This window comes from Macrobrachium nipponense, chromosome 16 (assembly GCF_015104395.2).
Source record: "Macrobrachium nipponense isolate FS-2020 chromosome 16, ASM1510439v2, whole genome shotgun sequence".
NCBI lineage: Eukaryota > Metazoa > Arthropoda > Malacostraca > Decapoda > Palaemonidae > Macrobrachium > Macrobrachium nipponense.
In genome coordinates, this window is record NC_087209.1 from 21415030 (window position 1) to 21441508 (window position 26479).

Here is a 26479-nt window from a genome sequence, read left to right on the forward strand (position 1 = left end):
GGGAAGGTTTTTCCAATTCAGGGCACTTTGCTTCGGTCTGACCACAGCGCCGATGGGTTTTCACCATCCTAATGAAGAACGTAGCAAGGCTGCTTCATTTGGAGAATATACGGATCTCTCTCTACCTAGACGACTGGCTTATTCGAGCCTCATCGCGCGAACGGTGTCTGGAGGACCTGCACACGACCATGACGTTAGCAAAGTCCCTGGGGCTTCTGGTAAAACCTCGAAAAGTCGCATTTGACGCCGTCTCAATCTTAGTCTATCTGGGGATTCAGATGGACTCAGTGGCTTTTCGGGCGGGCTTTTTCCGTCCCAGGGGCGACAAACTTCAATGCTTGGAGAAAGTGGCGACCTTTCTGGGGAAGGAAACATGCTCGGTGAGGGAATGGATGAGTTTGCTGGGACCATTTCCTCACTGGAGAAGTTTTGTTTTTCTCTGGGAAGGCTCCACCTCAGACCTCTTCAATTCTTCCTAGTCAACAGTTGGAAGAACAAGCAAGATCTTGGAGGCGATCTTGTGCTTAACGAGAGAGGTGAAGGATCACCTAAGTTGGTGGTCAGATCCTCGGAAGCTCGCAGAAGGCTCTCCCTCAAACTTCGGAAACCCCGACCTAGTGTTGTTTTCCGACGCGTCGTCCACGGTTGGGAGCAACACTAGGAGGGAAAGAGTGTCGGGCACCTGGAGAGGGGAACAGGTGTCCTCGGCACATCAATCTGAAAGAGCTGTCAGCCATTTTTCTGGCTCTCAGGTTTTTCCAGGAAGAAGTATCCGGCAAAGTAGTTCAGATCAATGCGGACAACACCACAGCGCTGGCATACCTAAGAAATCAAGGGGGAACTCACTCGCCTTCTCTGTTTGCCATCGCAAAGGAACTCCTGTTGTGGGCAAAAACGCAAGAAGTCACGATCCTAACAAGGTTCGTGTCAGGAGTACAGAATGTTCGGGCGGACCTTCTCAGTCGACGAGACAGCTGTTTGCCGACAGAGTGGACCCTTCACCAAGAGGTTTGCCAGTCGCTGTGGAATCTGTGGGGCTGTCCACAGGTGATGTCTTCGCAACGTCCAGGACGAGAAGACTTCACTCTATTGCTCGCCAGTTCTAGACCCGGGAGCAGTCGCAGTAGACGCCCTACTTTGGAATTGGTCGGGCCTAGACATATACGCTTTTCCCCCGCTCAAGATCCTCGGGGAAGTGATGAGGAAGTTTGCGGCATCGGAAGGAGCGAGGATGACACTCATCGCCCCCTTCTGGCCGGCAGCCGACTGGTTCACAGAGGTGATGTCCTTCCTGGTAGACTTTCCGAGGACTCTACCCTTAAGGAAAGATCTACTCAGACAGCCCCACTTCGAGAGGTACCACAAAAACCTCCCCGCTCTGAGTCTGACTGCGTTCAGACTATCAAGAAGTTGGCCAGAGCGAGGGGTTTTTCAAGACCTGTGGCGAAGGCGATTGCCACCGCAAGGAGGCCCTCCTCGATCGCTATGTACCAATCGAAGTGGGCTGTCTTCAGATCCTGGTGCAGGAAGAAGGGCATTTCCTCACCACAACCTCTGTGAGCCAGATAGCTGACTTCCTTCTTCATCTGAGAGAAGAAGTAAAGTTGGCTGTTCCGACTATTAAAGGCTACAGGAGCGTGCTTTCGGTAGTCTTTAGACACAGAGGACTCGATTTTGTCTAATAATAGGGACATTCACGATCTCATTAGATCGTTTTCGAAACTAGGAAGGTAGTCCAACCTAAAGTACCCTCGTGGAACTTGGATGTGGTACTCAAATATTTGATGTCGAGTAACTTCGAACCGCTTCATTCAGTTTCTATCAGGAATCTAACGAAGAAAACGATCTTCCTAACCGCTCTGGCGACGGCGAAGAGGGTTAGCGAAATTCAGGCCATTAGCAAACAGATCGGCTTTTCAGAAAGTAGTGCGGTGTGTTCTTTAAGTCCCATGTTTCTTAGCAAAGAACGAGAATCCTTCCAACCCGTGGCCGAGGTCCTTCGAAATCAAAGGGTTGGCAGATATAGTTGGGAACGAACGTGAGAGATTCCTGTGTCCTGTCAGGGCTCTAAAGTTCTATCTGCAGAGAACTAAAGCTTGCAGAGGGTTCATCGGACAATTTGTGGTGTTCAGTGAGGAAACCGGATCTTCCTATGTCGAAAAACGCACTGGCGTTCTTCATCAGGAATACGATTCAAGAAGCGCATAATAAGTGTAGTGACAGTGATTTAAAGCTTCTGAAAGTAAAAGCTCACGAAGTGAGAGCTATTGCTACTTCGGTAGCCTTTCACAAAAATATGGCTCTCAAAGATATTTTGAATGCCACATTTTGGAGAAGCAATTCGGTGTTCGCTTCACACTACCTGCGGGAGGTGAAAGTGACATACGAAAATTGCTTCTCCCTCGGACCATACATTGCTGCAGACACTGTGTTTTGGGGGCAGGAGGTAACAATCATCCTATCCTTTAGGGATTAGGGGGTTTTTAATTTGTGTTTATGGTTGTGGGGTGACCGCCTGGGGCGGGTCTCCCTTCCATTAGCTTAGTTAAGTGGGATACCTTTGGTAAACTAAGCCAGGTGGGTGGTATTTTTGTCTCGTTGCCCTCATTAGTATGGTCCATGGTCTAGTCACGTCGTGGTCTCGCCCCTGTTGACAGATCATCTGGAGTGCACCAGCTTCATAGGTCTCTACCTTGCTGGCAACTCTAGTAGCAACAAGCAGACTTACGTGGCAGTATCACGAAGCCAGCTATGCTAACAGGTAAGGAATCAAGATATCAATTATCTGCACATATGTGTTTCCTAAATCCTCCTATTCTGTCTCTCCCACCAAACCAAAGTGATTCAGCTATATATATATCTGACAGGTAAGTTGCATGAACAAAATGATATTGTAATGATACAATTAAGTTTGTTCATACTTACCTGGCAGATATATATAATTAAGTACCCGCCCACCTCCCCTCAGGAGACAGTGGTAAATAACAATTATGAATAGAAAATGGGAATGATTCCTGATACCCGCCTCCCAGCGGCGGGAATGGGTACTAACCACCTGACTCCCACTACGTGTGTCGTAAGTTTTTAAATTCTGTCGGTGTCGGAAATTATCAGCTATATATATATCTGCCAGGTAAGTATGAACAAACTTAATTGTATCATTACAATATCATTTTTTGTACATACTTACCTGGCAGATGATATACGAGTTGATGGCCCTACCCAGCCTCCCCTCAGGAGACAGGTGAAGAGAAAAATCTGACAGGAAGGAAGGGGGATTGGTTCTTACACCCGCCACCCAGCGGCGGGGCGGGTAAGGTAGATCACCTGACCTACCTGTAGCGTGTGCCGCGAGTTTTAAATTTTCTGTCTTGACGTCAGAGTCGTAAGCTATGTATATATCTGCCAGGTAAGTACAGTAGTACCTCGAGATACGAAATTAATCCGTTCCAAGGCGCTTTCGTATCGTGAGGTTTTCGTATCTTGGACCACATTTTTACATGTAAAATGGCTAATCCGTTCCAAGCCCTCCAAAAACACCCCAGTAAATTTCATATAAAGCTAAATTGACCTATAAACAATGAAATACTACAACAATTTGGACCATTCAATACCTAAATTACTAAAAAAATGCAAACAAAATATAACCTGTAAATAAGTGTATATTAGTGTACATGGTAACAAGAAATATACTGTACGTAAAATGTGGAGGCTTACCTTTTCGAGTGAGGCTACGTACATACGTAACTATCCAAGGAAGATTGCTTCTATCCTACTTTTCACAATGTTCCTGGTGTGAGCCTTTTCAGGGGGTGTCTTCTACAATGATTGCACTTTATGAAAAGCGCTTTAATTTCTGCCGTTTTTTTTCTTTTGTACATATGTACGTACGTACTACGTACACAATTCCTGTGTGAGCCTTTTCGGGGATTCTTCTACAAATGATTGCACTTTGTATTGAAAAGCGGCTTTAATTTCTGCTGGTTTTTTTTTTTTTTTTTTTTTTTTTTTTTTTTTTTTCTTTTTTTTTTTTTTTTTTTTTTTTTTTTTTTTTTTTTGATTTAGTAACTTTTTTTTTTTTTTTTATTTACGTAGGTTTTTTTTTTTTTTTTTTTTTTTTTTTACAGAATTTCAACTTTCTGTTCTTTCTTTGCCACCTCATGACTCTGTTGGCCCTGGTGTCCATCACAAAAACCCTGTTCAAACCAAATGCTCTCTCTGCAACTGAGGTTGGGGTACTGAATGTTCGGCTGCTGACCCTCAACATAAACTGAGTGCCTTGATTATACGTACTGGTATGCATGTTGTAAATGATTGGTCTACACCCTCCCTGTTCAGCAGGGAGTGGATATTCTACCAACCTTGCAAAGTTTCCAGTTATCCCATGAGAGAGACCTTGATCACTTATCCCATGTGAGAGATCTTGGTAACTTTTTTTTTTTAAATAACGTACACATTGACGATCCCGAGTGCCAAAGCACGCCACTACGTATACATAGTAGATGCATGATGGGAGGGACGCTGGCCAATAGGAGAGAAGGATTTCATGGCCTCGACTAGCATCAGGAACCAATGGGAGAGCAGGAGGATGGTGGCGAGTCTACTAGTACTAAGATGGCGGCGCGCGGCCGCGATTTTCAAAATTGTTATCCGGGCGAATCTCGAACTTTCAGAAACCTTTCGTACTTGAAAAAAATTTTCCGTATGTAGAGCCGTTAAATTTCTCGTATTGGTTTCTTTCGTAACTTGGATTTTTTCGTAAGTTGAGCCCTTCGTATCTCGAGGTACTACTGTATGTCCAAACTTTACTGTATACTAACAATATCATGTTATACCACCCAACTCGAGTATTACACCTTCCATCCAAAGTAAACAATGCATGGTTTGTAACATTCAACTCTTGACTTTCTAACAGTATTGTGCATGAGACCTTACATCCATCTTTTCATAGTTATGATTTTCATTTCATCTGAGTGAGCAAGGCTATAATAACCCAGTGGAGAAGCTCATCATGTTACAAGTAAACTCTTCGATACTTAATTCACAAAATTAGGTCTGGTCACTGCCATGCTATCAGGAGTAAAAAGGTCCTCATGAAAATTATCTTCCTGAGTTATATTCTGTTTAGATTATAAATAGTTTCCATTTGACATAAAAATATGCTGTTCTAATAATTTGTTATTTTGGAAACATTGAATGCACGCCTCTGTTATGTTCCCTACAACCTAATGTGAAATGAGGTGGACCCTAAGATGGGAAATTTTATTAGCTAAAAAAATTAGATGCATTTTGATTTTTCGAGGACATTTGTTTTTCAGTTCTATTTTGCGGCAACTTTGTTGGCTCTAAGTTAGCGAAAGCCTGTATACAATATTTAAAATGTCAGAGTTGATTATATTGCAGTTTTTTTCTTGATATTAATGCAATATTTTTCATTATTTTTTTCTAGCACAGATGACCTTCTAGGCATAGTCATAACGGATCGTGATGGAGTCCCTCTATTAAAAGGTAAGTTTTGAAGTGATATGTTTTTTTTCCCATCAGTGAATGTGCATGACACTATTTTTATCTACAGTAATTAGAATACATTGCATTGCTTTAGTAGACATGTAAATGAAGTCAGTTTTAGAACCGTTTTTAAAGCTTCAAGACAGCTAATCAATATTACAGAAGTCTACAGGTCCCTGAATGTATTGAATGTACCGGGTAAGTTTTATTTTTTCTTATTTATCATTAAGAACTTGCATGCAGTATGTTGTACAGAAATAAATCTCCAAAAGGTAAAATTTTTTTTATTAGGGTAATAAGAACATATCTCTAACCAGAAGTTTTTGTAATTAATTCCAAGAAAATTATAAACTGGCAAATTTGAAAAATAAATGATCCCTATCAGTAGACCAAATGAGGTCCATCCAAAGTAACTAAGAATGTTGTTAATGCTCAAATACATTTGTTAGTTTCCAATTGTCAAATGCTTTTTCAACTTTTATTGCTCTTACATAAAACAGTGTTTAAGAAAAGAATGAAACTTGTGCACATTTACTGCAAAAAGAGTTTGAATAGTGAGTAGCTCTATTACTTGACATCTTATGATACTCCTAGCATTAGCTATTTTTACAGTTCACTGCCTAATTTAATAGATAAAAAAAAATATACCCCAAACCATTATCCCAACACAACCCAAGCATTTTAATTACCCTCCTACAACTGTTAACTTTAAATATATACACTCCTAAAATACTTATAACGATTTTAAAATTCAGTATTAAATGTAAACACAGCAAAAATCTACAAATATACGTACAGGTTTATGTTCTTGTATTCTTAATTCTAAAAGTAAAGTACTCCAAAAATCCTAAATATTTTCTGGTGAAAAGTAATCATTTGCAAAGGTTAAACAGTATAACTATGTTGATAATAATGATGATTTAAATACAGGTTGTTTTGCTTGCTGCATAAATTACAGTATTTTGCATGTATTATCGTCATATTGTTACTGATTACAGAATATAACCATTGCATCATGTGCCATTTGCAGTTGATATTGTTTACATTTTCAAAATCTTGCTGATTGAAAACTGGCGGTGGTGGTCAGTGTACTACTGACATCTTCATTGCCATTAGTTGCTAGAAGAAATATAATTCGGAAATACTTTATTCTGTCAATTAACAAAGTTGGGTTCAAAAACATGTGCATTACATTATTGTAAAAAGTGTGGAGTGATTTCACCAGTTTTGGGTTTTGGGCACCATTTTGCCTATTTTCGGAACATTTTACATTCTGCCCTTTATTCAGCCTCAGCTGAATAAAACAAAGTACATAATTTTTTACTTATGGAAGCCACCACAGAGTTGGCAAGTTTTAACAACTTATCTACTTGATAGTTACAATAAATGACTTTGCAATCAGTTGTTCCTTGATTTGGTTGTTCATGTTAGTACAGGTTGACAATCCTTCATCTGGATTTCTAAAAACTGGAATTTTCAGTTAGGGTGTTACACCAACATGTCGATTTGCAAAAGTCGAATAATAGTTGTATTGAGAATAATGATACGTAATTTTAATACGTAAAACTGTTTTACATGTATTATTGTCATATTATCGTATTACAAACTCTGTACTGAGTGATCATGTGCCATTTGCATTCTGATTTTGTTTACCATCTTAAAATCATCAGCTGATTGCTTTTTACCAATATCACCACACTGTCTTTAGTTGCTGAATTAAACTTAATTCAGAGACATTTCTTTTGTAAATGATCAAATCTAGGTTGAAAAATTGCTCCTTTGTTTATATAAGCAGTGAATTAAATGAAGTATGTATGATTTTGTCAGTTTCAGGCATTTATTTTGCACCAAATGTTTTGGGGTCTGCTCAATATTCGTTTCTTTAGCCACAGCTATAATTCCTGCTGCTTCAAGTTATTATTGACTTACTTTTTTAATACCTTTTCCAAACACCTTTTCCACTGTGTGACAGATGAATAAAAACGAACATATTTGATTTTTATTAATGGAATTACATTGAAAATAAGTAAGTTTTTAACAAGACAACTGTAATGCAACTCTTAGTAAATATGTGTTAGTTATGGTAACTAAATCGGCAAACAGCTGTTTATTAATGTTAACTGCAGGAGAGTAAAAGCTTTAGCATAATTTTTAGAGTTTCAAGCAATAAATTAATAAAGAAACTGAAATACTAACACAAGGGATGCTGGTAAGCAAGTGGTGTACCCACTAAAGAGCGCCTGATTCGAAAAAAACAGTTTCGGCATTCAGTCAGAGGTGAAAGGCCTCAAATTGAGTGTTTTAATTTTGCACTGATATATCTTGCAAGTACAATGTACCACAGTCTGTTATCTTGGTGCGCTACTGCACATATTTTGTTTTTAATTCATCATTCATTTCTGGCACAGAGTAAAAGCTCATAGGAATTCTCTACTGTTCATGATTATCATCGTGTCATATCATGTGCATATTTTGTCTTTTCCACAGAATTTAATAAGGAAATATATTTTTGTTTTATTTATACTTGTTTGTTCTTTTTCAAGAGTTCTGTCACCAAGTTGAATAATCAGATTGCACCAGCTTTGTAGTTAATATACACCAACTGGATGTTTTGTCCCTTTTTATGAAAGTCTTGCTTCAGTTTTTACCTTTCATTTATAAACAAATCAATTAAACTAACGCTTTGAAGGTCTATGGAAGTTTCTTGTTAACTTGGACACAATCTTATTACTAGAATGCTAGACTCAAAGATGTTACCTGAAGAGCATGTACTTCAGATAAATTGGAAATTAAACTAGGGAAATTCAAAATTAGACAGCAAAGTGAGAATGAAAAAGCACAAAAAGCAAAAACAAGAAAGTTGTGGATCTGTAGCAAAGGGATGCTTGAAAGGAACCTTTAGTACCTTCTATAATGGTAGAGCTGTAGAGGGACTTAATTTGACCTGATTGGGTAGGGGAGCAAAAGATTTTGTTAAAATAGACTGTTAAAAGATCAGATACAACATTCATTGAGAAAGAACTAACATTTTTTCAGTTTGACTCTTAAGTAATTGTCAATAAAATTAGCAGGCTGAGGCAAGTGTTCTGCCCAAGGCAACTTGAAATATGAACACCTGAAATGTTTTAAGAAAATTGGTTTCTTCTTGCAAATCCATCACTTATTTATAGCTTGAATTTGCAGCCTTTGAATCTTCAGGCCCTGGTAACTATTGTTTAACAGTCAATTACTGAACTTTTTATGTGGCCTAGACTGTTAGTGCTGAGAAATCAGTGGGGTCAAGGGAAAAGGAGCTTGATATATGATGTTGGGGGTTAGTGAAAAAAAAACTCTCTCTCTCTCTCTCTCTCTCTGATGGGTAGTTGGAATCATAATTTAGGTGGAATGTATGAGATCTGGAAATGTCCTTAAGCTGGCAGAATGTAACCTGGGATTGGTGATTAAAACTAACATTGAAGACTACATGAAAAGCAAGGCAGTTACCTGCTTTTGAATTGAGAGTCCAGGTGGCACTTGTAGGTCTGCAATTATCCTTACTTTTGAACCGAAGACCATAAATGTTGGCTGTATGTGAGTGTACAATTGTTTTATTTTATAAAATTAGATTTTTAGTTCTTTTTACCAGAGTAATGAACTTGTTCTTCAACACCCAGAGTATGGGGATACTATTAATTGTTGAATAGTAAGCCTCCAAACCTAGACTTAAGCTCTTTATGTTTTTGAAATTTTAAATGTGTCCACAAAGTATGTTTTTACATAATCTATAGATTTGATAGTTTGTGATCATTTAACCTATAGATTTGACAGTTTGTGAGCATTTATGCACATGATGATACTATGTGTTATATTTCAGTGTCGACAGAGGATGCTCCAGAACTTGGAATGCGTCCAGCATTTCTTTCTACATTTGGAATGGCAACTGACCAAGCGGGAAAACTAGGCATGGGAAAGAATAAGAGAATGGTTTGCATTTATGGAAACTATCAGGTATGTTCCCTCATATAGAACTCTGTTTATAGTGAAAAATCCAGTGCTCTAAGGATGAAAACAGTAGTACTGTTATTTTGGTTTTGGAAACAAAAATAAATAGTAATTTTAAAAAAATAATTTCAAGAAATTGTAACATAAAATACCTGTATTTTTCAAAGCCTTAAACTTCCTGCACAATGGTTAGGAGACCATTCATACTGAATAAACTGCAAGTGAATGCTAGGTGGTCCCATCATAGGAAGTCCTTTGTAGCTTGTATAGGGGGTTGCTTTATAAGGTAGCAGCAAAATACAATTGTATATTCTCGTAATTTATCTTGTGAATGTCAGATTTCTTAATATTTTACATTTATTTTATTACTTATACAGGCAGTCCCTGGGTTACGTCGTTCCAGACTTACGGTGCTAGGCTCAAGGTGCCATTAACCCCAATTTTTTGGCACCGTAAGTGGATTTACGTTGCCGTAACCTGGATTTACAGGGCCATGACGGTGCTGTAAGTGCTATTTATTCCCATTATAATTATGATGTTTTGGGTTATGGCAATTTTCGGCTTATGGCACACCACCGGGAATGGAACCCCTACTATAAACCAGGGACTGCCTGTATTTATTTTTGGAAACGCCATCTGTTGAAACAAAGGTGAATGAACAGATTTCAGTAAGGATTCAGAGGACAGCTTGTCGTATTACATGATAACCAGTGTGTGAAAAGAATTGGGTCTAAACATAGTTTATTCATATTCTGGTCTGAGGGACTGAGATCCTTCCCAGACGAAATCCAGCAACAAACTGTCATAAAATTGTTCCTTACCTTTCCACACATGCGATCACCAGTCCTTACCTTACAGACCTTACATCTTGTTCGGGTTGCCCCAGGTCCCTCAGTGTGAGGCACCTCTAATGTCTACCAGAGTTGTTAGTACATCTTCCAGTATATTTTGCATCTTCCAATCTTGGATGGTCTGGGATGCAGCTTAGATATTTGTCGAGCTTACTCTTAAACACATCTACGCTCACTCCTGATATATTCCTCAGATGAGCTGGCAACGCATTGAATAGACGCTGCATTATCGATACTGGTGTGTAGTGGATTAATGTCCTGTGTGCTTTCCTTATTTTTCCTGGTATAGTTTTGGGCACTATTAATCTACCTCTGCTTGCTCTTTCTGATATTTTTAGCTCCATGATGTTTTCGGCTATTCCTTCTACCTGTTTCCGTGCCTGAATTATCATGTAGCGTTCTCTTCTCCTTTCTAGACTATATAATTTTAAGGATTGTAGTCTTTCCCAGTAGTCAAGATCCTTAACTTCTTCTATTCTAGCTGTAAAGAACCTTTGTACATTCTCTATTTGTGCAATATCCTTTTGATAATTTATTGATTCAAATTTATCAGAGTTAAATACCATCCTATTTACCTCTGCCCAATCATATACTTTGTTAAGGTCTCTTTGTAGCTCGTTCCTATCTTCATCACAAGTAATTTCTCTACTTATTCTTGTGTCATCGGCGAAACTACTCACTACCAAGTCCTTAACATTACTGTCTATGTCTGCAATCATAATAACAAACAGTAAAGCAGTTAACACCATACCTTGTGGCACACCGGATATTACCTTAACTTCATCCGATTTCTCATCGTTTGTAATAACTATCTGTTTTCTGTTGTGTAAAAATTCTCTTAACCATCTTCCTACTTTATCCACTATATTGTTTTCTAATTTTCTTTGCTAATATATTATGATCTACCTTGTCAAAAGCTTTTGCAAAGTCTAGATAAACCACATCTGTTTCATTTCCGCTTTTCATATTTTTGTATATGTTCTCACGGTGGATTAACAGTTGGGTTTGTGTACTTTTTCCGGGTACAAAACCATGTTGTCCTATATTAAACAAATTACTTTTTATTAAATGTTTCATAATATTTTCTTCATTACCCTTTCATACACTTTCATAATATGTGATGTTAGACTCCAGGCGTATAATTACTTGCCTCTAGTCTTGATCCACTTTTGAAAGTAGGGGTAATATAGTTAATTTGTGCTCCATCATAAATCTTGCCTGTATCTACACATTGTCTTAATAATATTGCAAGTGGCTTTGCGATAGAATTAACTACTTTCTTCCTTATTTGTGATTGTCTCATTATTAGGTCCCCTATATGCATACAGCTTTCCTTCTGTCTCCATAATTTATTGATTCAAATTTATCAGAGTTAAATACCATCTTATTTACCTCTGCCCAATCATATACTTTGTTAAGGTCTCTTTGTAGCTCGTTCCTATCTTCATCACAAGTAATTTCTCTACTTATTCTTGTGTCATCGGCGAAACTACTCACTACTGAGTCCTTAACATTACTGTCTATGTCTGCAATCATAATAACAAACAGTAATGCAGCTAACACCGTACCTTGTGGCACACCGGATATTACCTTAACTTCATCCGATTTCTCATCATTTGTAATAACTATCTGTTTTCTGTTGTGTAAAAATTCTTTTAACCATCTTCCTACTTTATCCACTATATTATGTTTTCTAATTTTCTTCGCTATATATGATATACCTTGTCAAAAGCTGTTGCAAAGTCAAGATAAACCACATCTGTTTCATTTCCGCTTTTCATATTTTTGTATATGTTCTCACGGTGGACTAACAGTTTGGTTTGTGTACTCTTTTTCCGGGTACGAAACCATGTTGTTCTATATTAAACAAATTATTTTTATTAAATGTTTCATAATATTTTTCTTCATTACCCTTTCATAATATGTGATGTTAGACTCCACAGGACGTATAATTACTTGCCTCTAGTCTTGATCCACTTTTGAAAGTAGGGGTAATATATTGCTAATTTGTGCTCCATCATAAATCTTGCCTGTATCTACACTTTGTCTTAATAATATTGCAAGTGGCTTTGCGATAGAATGAACTACTTTCTTTAACAAAATAGCAGGGACACCATCAGGCCCTGCTGCAGCTCCATTTTTAATTTCATTATTTCATTATCTTCATTATCAATTCTAGGGGTGAATTCTCTTATATCGTTCTGCCAATATGTTGCATATTTCCTATTTTTCATTCGTTAATCGCCCTTCAATTCTTAGAGGGCCTATTTCTATTCTTCTTTTATTCATCTTTTTAGCATACGAGTATAATAGTTTGGGGTTTTGCTTGATATTTACTAGGGTTTTTTCTTCCAAGTCCTGTTTTTCATTTTCTTTTGATTGTATAATCTTTTGTTTTGCATTTTCTATCTTACTTTTTAGTTCTATCACTTTCCATGCATTTTTTCTTTTGCAAGACCTTTTTTCCACTTTCTGATTTTCTGGAACAAGATCCTTCTGTCTCTTAGTATGCATGACTGATGTTTACTTTTCTTCTTTGGTATATATTTATCCATTGTTTTCTCTAATATTTTATATAATATCTCTTTATTTACTTTATATCATCACTTACAAAATGTTGATCCCAATCTTGTTTAATTCTTCATTTATTTCTGACCATTTTATATTTTTACTGTAGAAGATTGTATTTTCCATATCCTTCCCACTTTTTCATTTCTTGCTTATCTCTGTTTTCACTTGCTTTGGAATGGACTGTTAATTCTATGACATTATGGTCTGAAATACTTGCATTATAAACTATTATTTCTTTAACATAATTCACCTCGTTCACAAATACTAGGTCTAAAGTATTTTCCTTTCTTGTTGACAGGTGATTTATTTGTTGAATGTTATATTCTAGTAGCATATCTAATAGCTTTTCAAATTGCCTCTTATCTTCTGCACTACTATTACTCTGTTTTTTATATGTATAAATACAACCACAATCTCCTATTCGTTCTTTCCAGTCTACGAAAGAAAAGTTAGTCTCCGGATAGGAGAATAGTCCAGTCCTTGTGATTTCTACATATATCATCCAATTTTTGTACATGAACTTTCCTGTCAGATATATACTTAGCTATACGTCTCTGACTTCACGACAGAATTCAAAACTCGCGGCACACGCGACAGGTAGGTCAGGTGATCTACCTTACCCGCCGCTGGGTGGCGGATGTAAGAACCAATCTCCCTTTCCAGTCAGAATTTTCTGTCGCCGGTGACGACTACACCTGTGGTTGTTACCTCCTGACAGCTTTATTCATTTCTCGTTGCCGTGGATTTATTTGGACTGACTTTCGGTGAAGTACCTGATCTTGTTGGCTTGGCATACGCATTTGTGGATTGTTTTTGGATATTGATTTGGATTTTTCTTTGATTTCGAGATGTCTGAGTTAGAGGTTAAGAAAATCTTCTATGTTTAGATGTTGCTATGGATGAATGCAAGGTGAGACTACCGAAAGCTACGGTAGATCCTCACACAGTTTGCTTTAAATGTAGAGGTAAAGAATGTTCTTTTGATAACCCGTGTAATGAGTGTGAGAAGTTGGATGAGGGTGAATGGAAGGCTCTTTCTTCCTACTTGAGGAAGTTAGAGAAAGACAGGGTGAGAAAGGCTTCCTCTAGAAGTTCTAGTAAGTCTCGTATTAGCGAGGTAGAAGAAAATCCTGTTGTAGCATTAGAACCTTCTCCAGTTTCAGCTCCTGCGCCCTGCATCGAACCTAAGGATACGACTACGGAAGTGGCAACCATGAGAGCCACGATCCTTAGCATGGAAAAGAAGATCCGTTCGTTGCAAGGTAAGAGTAGTGAAGGTGAATTGTGCAGTGACCCCAGTGCAGTGGAGGGTGCGTCTGATCGGCTCCTTAATGCTTCCAGGCCTAGACCTCTTCCAGACTCCCAGTCCCAGTGGAGGAGAAAGTCAAAAGCCGCAGGAAGGTTAGGGAGAACTCCCACCGATCAGGCGTCCCCTCGGTAGATCCTGATGCTCGTACCCAGGCTGCCCTTGTTCGCGCGAAGAAGGAGGTATTGCGACAATGCTTCTCTTCGTCTTCCTCACCTTCACCTAGAAGAGGATGGAGCGCCTCGGATTCTTCACGACCGCTGAAGAGAGCCTGGAAGGCGCCTGGCTCCTTTCCTTCCAGCCCGGAAGTTTTTCCAGAAGAGCCGGAAGTAGAGATCAAGAAACCCAGGAGGGAGCAAGAGTTCTCGCCTCATAGTAGGCTTCGAGCCTCTTCTCCGGTGGAGGATTTTACAAGATCTCCAGCTCGAATTCTGCGGGACTGCAAGCGCAGATTTCGGCACTGGCCGGGCTCCTTGGCAGGAGGAACGCGGCGGAAAGACGTCTCTCTCCCTGTCAAGAAGTCTAGGATTCACCTTCACCTGTCTTACCGTCTCAGTCAGAGTCAGTTCTCTCTCCTTTATCAGCGGATGGAAGGAGGCGCTCTTCCCTCAGCAGGCGCTTGTCGTCTTCCAGGCATCAATCAGCCCAAAAGAAGCTTTCTCCTGGTGACTACATCTCTCCAGTAGGAAGGGATCTAGCGACTAGTAGGCGTTCGTCTAAAGACAGCGTACAGCCTCGTCCTCGCGCTCTTTTACGAAGATCCTTCATTCTCCGGATAAGAGAGCTACTCTTTGATGGATTCATCAAGAGACAGGATCTCGCCTTATGTTAGCGCCTTGAGCCTAGTAGGCGCTACTCCCCAAGTAGACGCTCTCCCGCTCCCAAGCGTGGTGCGGAGGATAGGCGCTTTTTTTTCTCCTGATAGGCGCTTTTCTCCTGATAAGCGCGGCTCTACTTTTAGCCGCTCGATTCAGGACAGGCGCGTAGAGCCTGAAAGATATGTCTCTTCTGGGAGACTACCTTTTGAAGAGACACCACAAGTCGGGAGCGAAGTTTGTGGAGCATGGTAGACGCCGGTCTCCTAGTAAGCGACCTCTCCAGACCTTCGCTCTCCTGTAAGTAGGCGCCAAGAGCCTAGTAGGCGTTCGCCTCATGGTAGGCGCAGCTCGCCTGGCAGCCGCTCTCCTTTGAACAGGCGCATGGATCCTGAGAAGCGCCTTGAGCATAGTAGGCTCTCCTCTCCTAGCAGGCGCTCCCCATTGGAAGCCCGGAATTCTAGGAGTAGGATTAAGGAGCAAAGAGCAACGCACTCATCAGAGTAGGAAGGACTCATTCGAGAGGCAGCTCTCCAGAAACTTTGGCTTCCCTGATAGGCGCCAGTCTACTACTAGACACTCTCTGGACAGGCGCATTTCTTTAGAGAAGGCTAACTGCACTCGTAAAGAAGCGGAGGGTTCTTCAGTGGATGAAGTTGAACCTTCAGAAGAGGATTTGGTGAAGGACTCGTCAGTTTCGTCCTACAAGATCCTTACAGATCTACTTCTTCAAGAGTTTGGAGACTCCCTTACTCCCGTCGCTCCGCCGTCTCCTCTCTCTTTATTCTCGACTTCGAAGAAGACGAAAGTTTCCTCTTGTGTGAGGATGAAGCCAACCATCTCAATGAAGAAGGCTTTGAGAGGTGTTGGTGATTGGCTGCTTTCTAAGGAAGAGAAAGGGAAAACTGTGTTTTCTTTCCCTCCTTCCAAGCTTACGGGCAGACTCGGATTTTGGTACGAGTCTGGAGAACCCTTAGGTCTGGGTCTTCCTTCATCGGCGGATGCGACTTCTCTTCTCTGGTGGATGCAGCACGACGCTCGGCTCTTTTGTCGGCCAAAACGACCTGGGCTATGAACGAGCTTGACCACCTGCTGAAGGGAATGTTTAGAGTCTTGGAAGTCTTCAACTTCCTTGACTGGTCTTTGTCTTGGCTAAGAAGACTCAGAACCCGGATGCTATTTCGCCAGAAGATCTAAACAGTGTTCTAACGTGCATTGACAAAGCAGTTAGAGATGGATCGAGCGAATAGCCTCCCTCTTTGGAGCAGGGATCCTTAAGAAGAGATCAGTCTTCTGCTCTTTTCTCACGAAGTCTGTTTCGCATGCCCAAAGAGCCTCTCTCCTGTATTCGCAGCTCTCGCCTCTGCTTTTTCCAAAGAAGATAATACAGGACATCTCAGGATCTATCTCTGCGAAGGCGACTCAGGACATGCTCGCACATCGGCACGGAAGCCTAAGACCTCCTTCCAGACGAAGACTAAGAAGGAGACTCCAGCTAGACAGGAGCCCTTTCGAGGGGGCCCCCTTCTAGAGCCTCTACCTCGAGAGGTAATAGACCTTTCAAGAGAGGTAGATCCTTCTCACGCTCTGTCAGAGCTAAGAAGTAGGGAAGTAGTCCTCCAAACACCAGTAGGTGCCAGACTTCTAAGATTCTCGGAAGCCTGGACAAAGAGAGGAGCGGAACAACTGGTCCCTCTCTATAATAAGGAAAGGATATCTGATTCCTTTTACGGAAAGACCACCGTTGACAACGACTCCGAGGGAGTTGGTGGCCAGGTACAGGGATCCCATCATGAGCCTTGCTTTAACACAAGCAGTGGAACTAATGTTCGAGAAAGAGGCTATAGAGCTAGTGAACGACCCTTGCTCAGCGGGCTTTTACAAAACCGCCTTTTTCTAGTTCCAAAAGCCTCAGGAGGATGGAGACCGGTTCTGGATGTAAGCGCCCTGAATTTCTTTTGTAGAAAAGAGGAAGTTCGCCATGGAGACGACATCCTCAGTTGTTGGCGGCCCTTCGGCCAGGGACTGGATGGTGTCCCTAGATCTTCAGGACGCTTACTTCCATGTGCCTATCCATCCTTCGTCAAGGAAATACCTCAGGTTCATGATGGGAGGAAGGATATTCCAGTTCAGGCCTTGTGCTTCGGCCTTTCAACAGCCCCTCAGGTCTTTACAGGCCTAATGAAAAATGTAGCAAGATGGCTACATTTGGAGGGAGTCAGAGTGTCCCTTTACTTGGACGACTGGCTGATCAGAGCCAAGTCTCAGGAAAGATGTTTGGAGGACCTACAAAAGACCCTTTTCATGGCAAGTTCGCTGGGACTTTTGGTGAACTTTCAAAAGTCTCAGTTGATCCCCAGTCAAGATCGTATCTATCTGGGGATTCGGATGGCTTCTCTGGATTTTCGGGCTTTTCCGTCTCCAGAAAGGATAGCCCGAGGGTCAGAGAAAGTCAAAGCCTTCCTAGAGAAAGAAGTATGCACAGCGAGGGAGTGGATGAGTTTGTTGGGGACACTCTCCTCGTTGGAGCAATTCCTTTCTCTAGGAAGGTTGCACCTCAGACCTCTCCAGTTCTTTCTCCATCGAAACTGGAGGTGTCATTCACAAAACCTAGAGTTCTCCTTCGAGATTTCAAAGGAAATCAAGAAGGACCTCTCTTTGGTGGGCCAACCCTCTCAAGTTTGCAGAAGGGATGTCCCTTCACATTCCGAACCCCAACCAAGTGTTGTATTCCGACGCCTCGGAAACAGGTTGGGGAGCGACGCTCGCTCAAGAGAAGTGTCAGGCACCTGGAACAAGGAACAGGTGACCTGGCACATCAACAAGAAGGAGCTGACGGCGGTTTGGCTAGCTTTGAAAGCTTTCGAGCCCCACGTCCTAGCTTCAACAGTTCAGATCAACTCGGACAACACCACGGCCCTGGCTTACATCAGGAAGCAGGGGGACTCACTCTTTCTCCCTGTACGAGACAGCAAAAGAACTTCTGCTTTGGGCAGAAAAAAAGGAAGATTTGTCTCCTTACCAGGTTCGTACAGGGAGAAAAGAACGTCAGAGCAGACCTCCTAAGCAGGAAAGATCAAGTCCTGCCGGCAGAGTGGACTCTGCACGAAGATGTTTGCCAGGATCTGTGGAAGCTTTGGGGCAAACCTCATATAGACCTCTTTGCCACAGCCAAGAATATGAGGATAGCCAACTACTGCTCTCCGATATCGGACCCGAGGGCAGTGTCGATAGACGCGTTCCTACTAGATTGGAAGGGTCTAGACACGTATGCTTTTCCTCCATTCAAGATACTGGGAGAGACTCTAAAGAAATTTGCAGAATCGGAGGCAACAAGGATGACGCTGGTAGCCCCGTTCTGGCCCGCACAAGTATGGTTCACAGAGGTACTGGAATGGTTAGTAGATCTTCCGAGAACATTACCACAGAGGATCGATCTGCTCAGACAACCCCACTTTGAGAGGTATCACAAAAACCTCCCCGCTCTAGATCTGACTGGCTTCAGACTGTCAAAAGTTTGGTCAGAACGAGAGGCTTTTCGGCAAGAGTTGCAACGGCTATCGCAGCAGCAAGAAGGCCTTCTACCCTTAGAGTCTACCAATCGAAGTGGGACGTCTTTCGGCGATGGTGTAGGAACCATCACTTTTCCTCTTCCAGTACTGTGACACAAATAGCAGACTTCTTACTTTTCCTTAGGGAAGAAAGTGGATTGGCGGTATCAACCATTAAAGGCTATCGTAGCATGCTATCTGCAGTGTTTAGGCACAGAAACTTAAACATTTCAGAAGATAAGGACCTTCATGATCTAATAAGATCGTTTGAAACATCCAAGAAGGTTTCTCCAGGGGTTCCGAGTTGGAATCTGGATGTAGTGCTACGTTACCTGAGGTCCAATAAGTTCGAACCGCCTCAGTCTGCATCGTTCAGAGACCTCACGAAGAAGACAATTTTCCTCATGGCATTGGCTTCCGCAAAAAGGGTTAGTGAACTCCATGCACTAGAAGGAAATGTGGGATTCAGAGGAGATGCAGCTATCTGTTCATTCCTTCCTTCGTTCTTAGCAAGAACGAGAACCCCTCAAATCCTTGGCCTAGGAGCTTTGAAGTACAAGGATTGTCTGCATTAGTAGGCGAGGAAGCAGAGAGGTCTCTTTGCCCAGTAAGAAGTTTTGAAATTCTATCTACAGAGAAAGAAAAACTTAAAGCAATGATGTTCAACCTTTGGTGCTCTGTAAGAGATCCAAGGAGGACACTTTCGAAGAATGCGCTTTCTTTCTTTATCAGAAGCCTGGTGAAAGAAGCGCATGCGATATGTGAGGAAAGTCAATACAAAGTTCTTAAGGTAAAAGCTCATGAAGTAAGAGCTATTGCCACGTCATTGACTTTTAACAAAAACATATCCCTGAGTAATATTATGAAGGCAACATTCTGGCGTTGCAACTCAGTCTTTGCAAACCACTATCTGAGAGACGTCAAAATTACGTTATAAAAGTGCTTCGGGTTAGGCCCGTACGTATCGGCGGATTCGGTGCTGGGGCAGGGAGCTGAGACATATCCTTAGTAGTATATATTTTTTCCCCTTGTTAGGTTGTAAGTTTTTGGTTGTTTGAAAGAACATGCGGGTAGGCATGTTTTTCATTTCGTAGTGCTAACAATGATTAGATTGGTTAGGTGATCGGTGTATGTTTGAGCTCCTTGCAATGATAGTGGTTAGGTTCTGTCATATAAGTGGGCGAATCCCCGTTGACAGATCCTGCTCGGATTCTATCAAGTAAGCGGACAACCAAACCCAAATCCCTTTGATAGACCCAAAGAGTCTGTCAGCTGTAGGTCACGCCCTCGCTGAAGCTCTTAAGGCAACGCAGACTCATAGACAGTAACTACGAAGTCTTCTGCCTAAACAGGTAAGAACCAAGGTTGTTTTTACATCCTACAACTAGTGTTGTTTTCCCCTTTTTTCCATATTTATATTGCTGTCTCTTTCCCTCCACCAAGGGTGTCAATCAGCTAAGTATATATGACAGGAAAGTTCATGTACAAAAATGTTATTGTTAGTATACAATAAGGTTTTGTACATACTTACCTGGCAGATATATACGATTGATGGCCCGCCCAGCCTCCCCTCAGGAGACCGGTGGAAGGAAAAATTCTGGCTGGAAAGGGAGATTGGTTCTTACATCCGCCACCCAGCGGCGGGTAAGGTAGATCACCTGACCTACCTGTCGCGTGTGCCGCGAGTTTTGAATTCTGTCGTGACGTCAGAGACGTATAGCTAAGTATATATCTGCCAGGTAAGTATGTACAAAACCTTATTGTATACTAACAATAACATTTTTCTATTATTATGTCAAACTCTTTAGTATTAGGGGGTCTATATATTACTATGTTCATTAATTTTTCAGATTCAAATTCTACCGCTATTAGTTCACATTCTGAGTTACTATATTTCTCATATATTTTTCCTTGTTTTTTGTCTTTCCCATATATTGCGGTTCCCCTTGATTCCTATTTTTTCTATCTGATCTATAAGTTTGGAACCCTTTTTATTTGATCATCTTTTCGCAGTTCTCTTGGGAATACCAGGTTTCACTTTTTATTCATTATATCTAGTATTTTCTATTCAATTTGGGTTAGTTCTTCTAAGTACTCTATTTTTCTTTTTGAGTTACTCGTAACTAAACCCTGCGCATTCATCACTATGATGGTTTGCGTGTTTTCTCCTTCATTTAATATGGGTAATAATAAGGATTTTCCCATGTCTCTTTCCTGTTCTGGTATGTTGTTCTTTCTTCATTTCCAGAAATTGTGACATTAAAAACTCCAAACTTTTCCATAATATTTGATCTTCCTTCATCCTTGATCATAATTATTCATTTTGTGTGAATCTGCAATTTTCTCCGTATCTGCAATATCCTCTTGCATCGTAAATACAGTATTATCTCTTGAGCTGTATCTTGGAGCCAATGCTTGGAAATTCTTTGCTGACACACCATATCGCGGTGATGGCTTGCTTTTTTCTTTCACCTCATATTCTTTGTTCCTCTCTTTATTTGTTTCTTTCTTATTTTGGATTTTATTATTTGATTGATTAATTAATTGATTTTGATTCATGGCTACAGGGTGCATATATTTACATTTTTGTCGAACTTACATCCTTTTCCTTCTTTTAGGTTTTTGCATATTTTTGGGTGTAGATCTGTGCAATCTTCCTCATACCTGTCTAGGTATGCACATTTACCATAGATTTCATATTTGTGACATACCTTGGGATGTTTGTAGTAACATCTTTCTCCGAATCTGCAATTCCCTCTTTTCAAAAGGTTGCAGACTTGTCTTTCTTGTCTATTTTTTCCTCTTTCCCATCAGTGTGCAGATCTGGGTAAAGCCTCTTGGGGATTTTCTTTTGTGTTGTCATGTCGTAATTTATTTCTTCGTATGTTTGCTGCTTGATTGCCTCATATGTAGTATCAATGAGTATCTCTGCATCCATACTTTTATCTTCTTATTTTTTTCTGTCATTTCAGTTTTGTTTACTTCTCTTCCGTTTTCCTCTTCTTCTTCTTCTTCTTCTTCTCAACAATATTTGTACTTTAAGTCTTGATTTAATAACATTGTCTATCCATGATAGACATGTTGGGCAAAATAAAATATTATGGTATCCTTTCTCATATCTTGCATTACTTCAGCACATTGAGGATGCGTCCGTATGTTGCATGCAGAACATTTTCTGATCAGGTTTTGTGGATTATCTATGCTATACCACACCTTACAGTTTGCATGCTTTTGGCATTCTTTTTCCTATTGCATCAATTAGGATATTCACAATGTTCACCTTATTCATTTTCTTTGTCAGAATATGTTGATTGATGTAAATTTTCTTTATGAGTCTCTTGACCACTTGGATTTTATTTGGAACTTCTTCAATTATTTTCAAGATGTTTTCTGTTGATTTGTTCCAGTTTGAAGGATCATATCCTTCTAATATGTCTTATGAATGCTTTTGTATCTTTTTGGTTAGGGCTGTTGTTGATCTCATAGATGAGAAATGCCAGTTCCCTTCGTGCTACTCCATCGTATTGCGAATCTGCTAAACACGCTAAATTTCGCCATTTTTTTCCACAGTTGGAACTTACTGCCATCCTGATTTGATTTACAGTATTTCACTTGATAAACTAACTTAGTAAACGCTTTATCCTACTATTTTCACACTAATCTTATCACCGACAGTTCACGAACACTTCTAGATATTTTTCAATGTCCAGACATATGTTAAACGCGTGATATCTGTTGATTAATCAGACTGTGCGCGGGAACGTCTCACCAAGCAAAATGGCACTGAGAGAGAGAAGAACTTTGGGTAATTCTATCAGTTCATCTGTTCCGGTGAGTGGACTGACTCCACCCACAAACTATCATCTACACGTAAATTTTAACGCTAGGTTCAATGAATAGACAGGTGGACTGACAGGTAAACTTTATCATGAATACCCAGCCTAACTCAGGGTCAAGCTTGGAAGTGATTTGCTAAATAGTGTTCTGCATGGTGTACCTTGGCAGAATGTGCTCTTCATTGAGTATAACCAGTGATCTGGGAGTAGGTATGTCTAAAACTGCCATTGAGACTTTAAACTGTAGAACTAGTGACAGCAAGAACAAAGATGCAAAGTTCAGCTGCTCCGAAGGCTTGGACTCCCACAGCAAGAGAAGAGGAAGACCAGCAGGACTGTGTAGAAAGCAACCTTGGTGTCCACTTTGTAGATCATTGCATGGTCATACAGGAGTTAGCAAAGTAGGTGGATCCTTTTCCTGTGATCTGTGTGTTAGTGTATACCTTCCCAAGAACTTCAACCTCAGTGGCCTTAAGGGGGCCGGCCGGAACCCCTATATATATATGTTGGTATAGGGCGAAAAATGCAAAGTCATGAAAAAATTCATGGAGCTTCATATGGCAATTCAGAATAAGTTTACGAAATATTTCGTCAAAATTCCTCTTACTTTCGTAGTTACAGGGTAATTAGTTAACGTAACTCAATAAGCCTAAAACATTGATCCGTACAAGAAAATGCAATATTTCTTCTATTATCGTAAATTTTGATAATTATTGTCAATGAAATTGGGAGAAATGGCATCTGTAGACATTCCCCAAGTCGAGAAGGAGACTTCAGGCTCAGCTACCAAGTCCAGTCCTGATTTAGTGAGATCACAGACTTCAAGTAGTCTACACGTTCCATTTCACCTCTGACATTCGCCTGCCTTTACGTATGTTTATGTATGTTTCGGCAAGAATTTCATCATGCCAATGAGGAAAAGACAAGGAAAACATCTTGCTAACATACAGACGAAGAAAAATCGCTCAAGTATTATTACAGAATATCATAATATATGCGTAGTTAGTGAAGAGAGAGGGGAGGGTTGCTTAGTAACGCCCCCGTCTTGCCTGACAGCACACGTCACACTCTGCCCAAGGCTACAATCTTTAAGCAAAGAGATCTTCATTTATGATAAATAACAAAGTTTTGGTTTTTTTAATACCCAAAATGGAATATGAAATTCATAATAATCATGATTTATTAAATTGTCTTTGTTTCTAAAAAAAAAGAGTACGCCTTCGAGTTTTTTCACCTCTTGACATTCTCTTGCATTTATGTTTGTTATCTTTGTTTCGGGCAAGAATTTCATCATGCCAAAGAGGAAAATACAAGGAAAACATCTCGCTAACATACAGAAGAAGAAAATTCGCTGTAATAAGCCGAGTTAGTGAAGGGGGGAGAGAGAATTGCGTAGGAAGGAGTGCCCCATCTTTGCCTCAAGCAGTGCCCCATCTTGCCTCAAGCAGTGCCCCAGGCTGCGATATATGAGCAAAGGGATCATCATTATGATTAATTATGATAAATAAAAGTTTTTGGTTTATTAATACACAAAAAAGAAATATAACAATCATAATAATCATTATTTATTAACATTGTCTTTATAGAAATACGAAGGAAAACTTTGAACACCCGTATCTCAAAACTATACTTATTGACCTTCAAAATCTATCTTCTCACTTAGTTTTAAAGCTATAACATTGGAATTTGGTATATAACTCAGAAAGACATTATAGAACACTCAAATAGACCCCTTTTGTCCAATTTTTGTTTCGTATTTTTTTTATAAATTTTTTTCTCCTGATTTATAGGGTTTATTTTTTTACCATATTGAAAAATTCATATATAGCAAAAAAATGACTTTTAGAAAAAACTCTCCATTCGATTGGAGGTCTACATCAGGTCTATATATGGTAGTAATCCCAGGTCTTAATATTAAATATCAAGGGAGGAGATAGAATTTGAAAAATGGTTATTTTCTGGATAAATCGCCCTGGCGTCACAAAACCGAAGGTCAGAGGCGAAAATCGTATGCGGTTTTGGAGATGTCCCAAGTCACCTTATTAAGTGGTATGAATATCAAAGTCCTGTCCTTAAAAAGGGTCATTAGCCGGCCGCCCCCTTAACCTTGGGTGGGACATTCAACCCCAGTGATTTGGCCAGAGTAACACCCACCTCTAAGCAAGTGAACTAAGCTTTGATTCTTCTCAGAACTAAGTGGAACTGATGGATGATATGAGTGAGGAACCTCCAAAGGATTTAAGGGGTGTACAGTATGAAGATAAAATATAGAATTAAGGCCAAATGCTGGGACCTATGAGGTCATTCAGCACTGAAATGGAAAATGACAGTGAAAAGGACAGAAAGGTGTAATGAGGAAAACCTCGCAGTTTCACTATGAATCAGTTGTTAGGAGAGGGTGGTAAGTAAGATGGAGGAGAATATGAAGCCAGGTACAGTAAAAGGACTGTAACGGCTAATGCCTACAGTGTACCACACAAGGTGCACTGAGCACTGCCCCCTACAGAGCTACAGGAAGAATCCTGATTTTGATGGGTCTTTGATTGGATATTATGTTGAAGATGAAAGGCATAAGTTTTAGAGGAGGGTACAATCAACCTATGGGTTTCCTTAATTTTTTTCTTGGTAACAGACCAAGGACTTAAGTTTTTGAACACAGGAGGTAACAAGTTCTGGTCTGTAGATAGTTATCTTCTGGCTCAGTCCTACCATGTTGATGGCGTATATAGAGGTATCCTTGTGAAATTTCTCCAAAACATTGGCCTTCAAGAACATTATGAAACAAACTGGCATCATTATGGTATGTAGAGTAGACACTCCTTTTCTTGCAGTTTTGTCATAAATACGTAACTCAGTTACCTAGGCAATTTTTCTTTGTTGCAGCAGAGCAGATTGTACAAGTACTATGGAAGTTGCTACTGTTACTCATTGCCAAGGCATTTCTGCAAAAGGAAGAACTACTTAATTAATGCAAGGGTACTTGCAATATGGCTAGATCAATTACTGCAAGGGTACTTGCAAGGCTAATAGCTATGTTGTATTGTATTGCTTTGTTTAAAGATTGAGCAAAAACTGGTGAGGGCAGTTGTAGAAGTCGGTGTTTTTTTTTCATGAAATTCTTAGGCTTTTATTTTTTTTTACGTAACACCACTAGCTCACACCGCAGTGTGTTATTAATATTTCATTAGTGAATTCTATTATTTTCAGGTTGTGCATTTCAACAAGCTTCCCCTTGTAATAACCGTTATTGGAACCAGTACTGCAAATACAGGATTGCTAATGGAATTGGAGGACCAGTTTTCACACATCGTCACTCAGCTAACTCCAGTTGTAGATATTTCATGAAAAAATAGGTTATTTTTAGTTTGGTAGTGTATAGAAAATGTACTGTATTCAATTGATATTTTTCCATCAACTGTGTGGGTTTATAGAGCATGAAATGGTATATACTACCAGTACATACCCAACCCATTTACCTTAATGTACCATAATATCGGGTCCTTGCCATTTATGGCTTTTAATAAATTAGAGAATGAGTATAATAAAAGAAGAATTGAAGAAGGAAATCAAGGATATTAAAGAAACTTCTTTCATATGTAAGGTAAAATTATATTTAACCATGACAGATTTTTTATGAACTTAATTATTAAAGTAAATGATAAAGTACATTGATAATTAAACTATTTCATAACCCTTTTCACATTTTCTATGTAAATTTACTATATAGGAAGGTAAAAAAATTATATGGTATGCAGTATTGTTTATTACAGAAAACCATGAGTATTGTAGAAAGGAAAGATTGTGTATTAAAAGATAAGTCTCAAAAACCAAATGAAGGAGGAAGGAGTCGAGTATTACGTGGAATTTAAATGATCCAGGAAAGAAGACTTGGTATATCACCCTTGGGCGAGTTCTCTTATCTTTTAACCATGCATTTAGTAAATTGTTGAGTACCGCTTGATATATTTCTTTTCTTTTCCAAGTGACCATTATACATATAGAATAAATGGAATGTCACAGACTACAGTTCCAAGCCACTTTCTCCAGACATCCATATGGA

General features: G+C 39.9%; 1 protein-coding gene across 1 annotated transcript; it reads left to right on the plus strand.

Annotated features, from left to right (window-relative positions):
• Positions 1-5420: 5420 nt before the first annotated feature.
• LOC135195285 (ragulator complex protein LAMTOR3-like) lies at positions 5421-26374 on the plus strand. The gene is made up of 3 exons (XM_064221544.1): positions 5421-5508; positions 9362-9495; positions 25627-26374. The coding sequence occupies exons 1-3, from the start codon at positions 5421-5423 to the stop codon at positions 25762-25764; spliced, it is 360 nt and encodes a 119-aa protein (XP_064077614.1). The 3' UTR covers positions 25765-26374.
• The last annotated feature ends 105 nt before the right edge of the window (positions 26375-26479 follow it).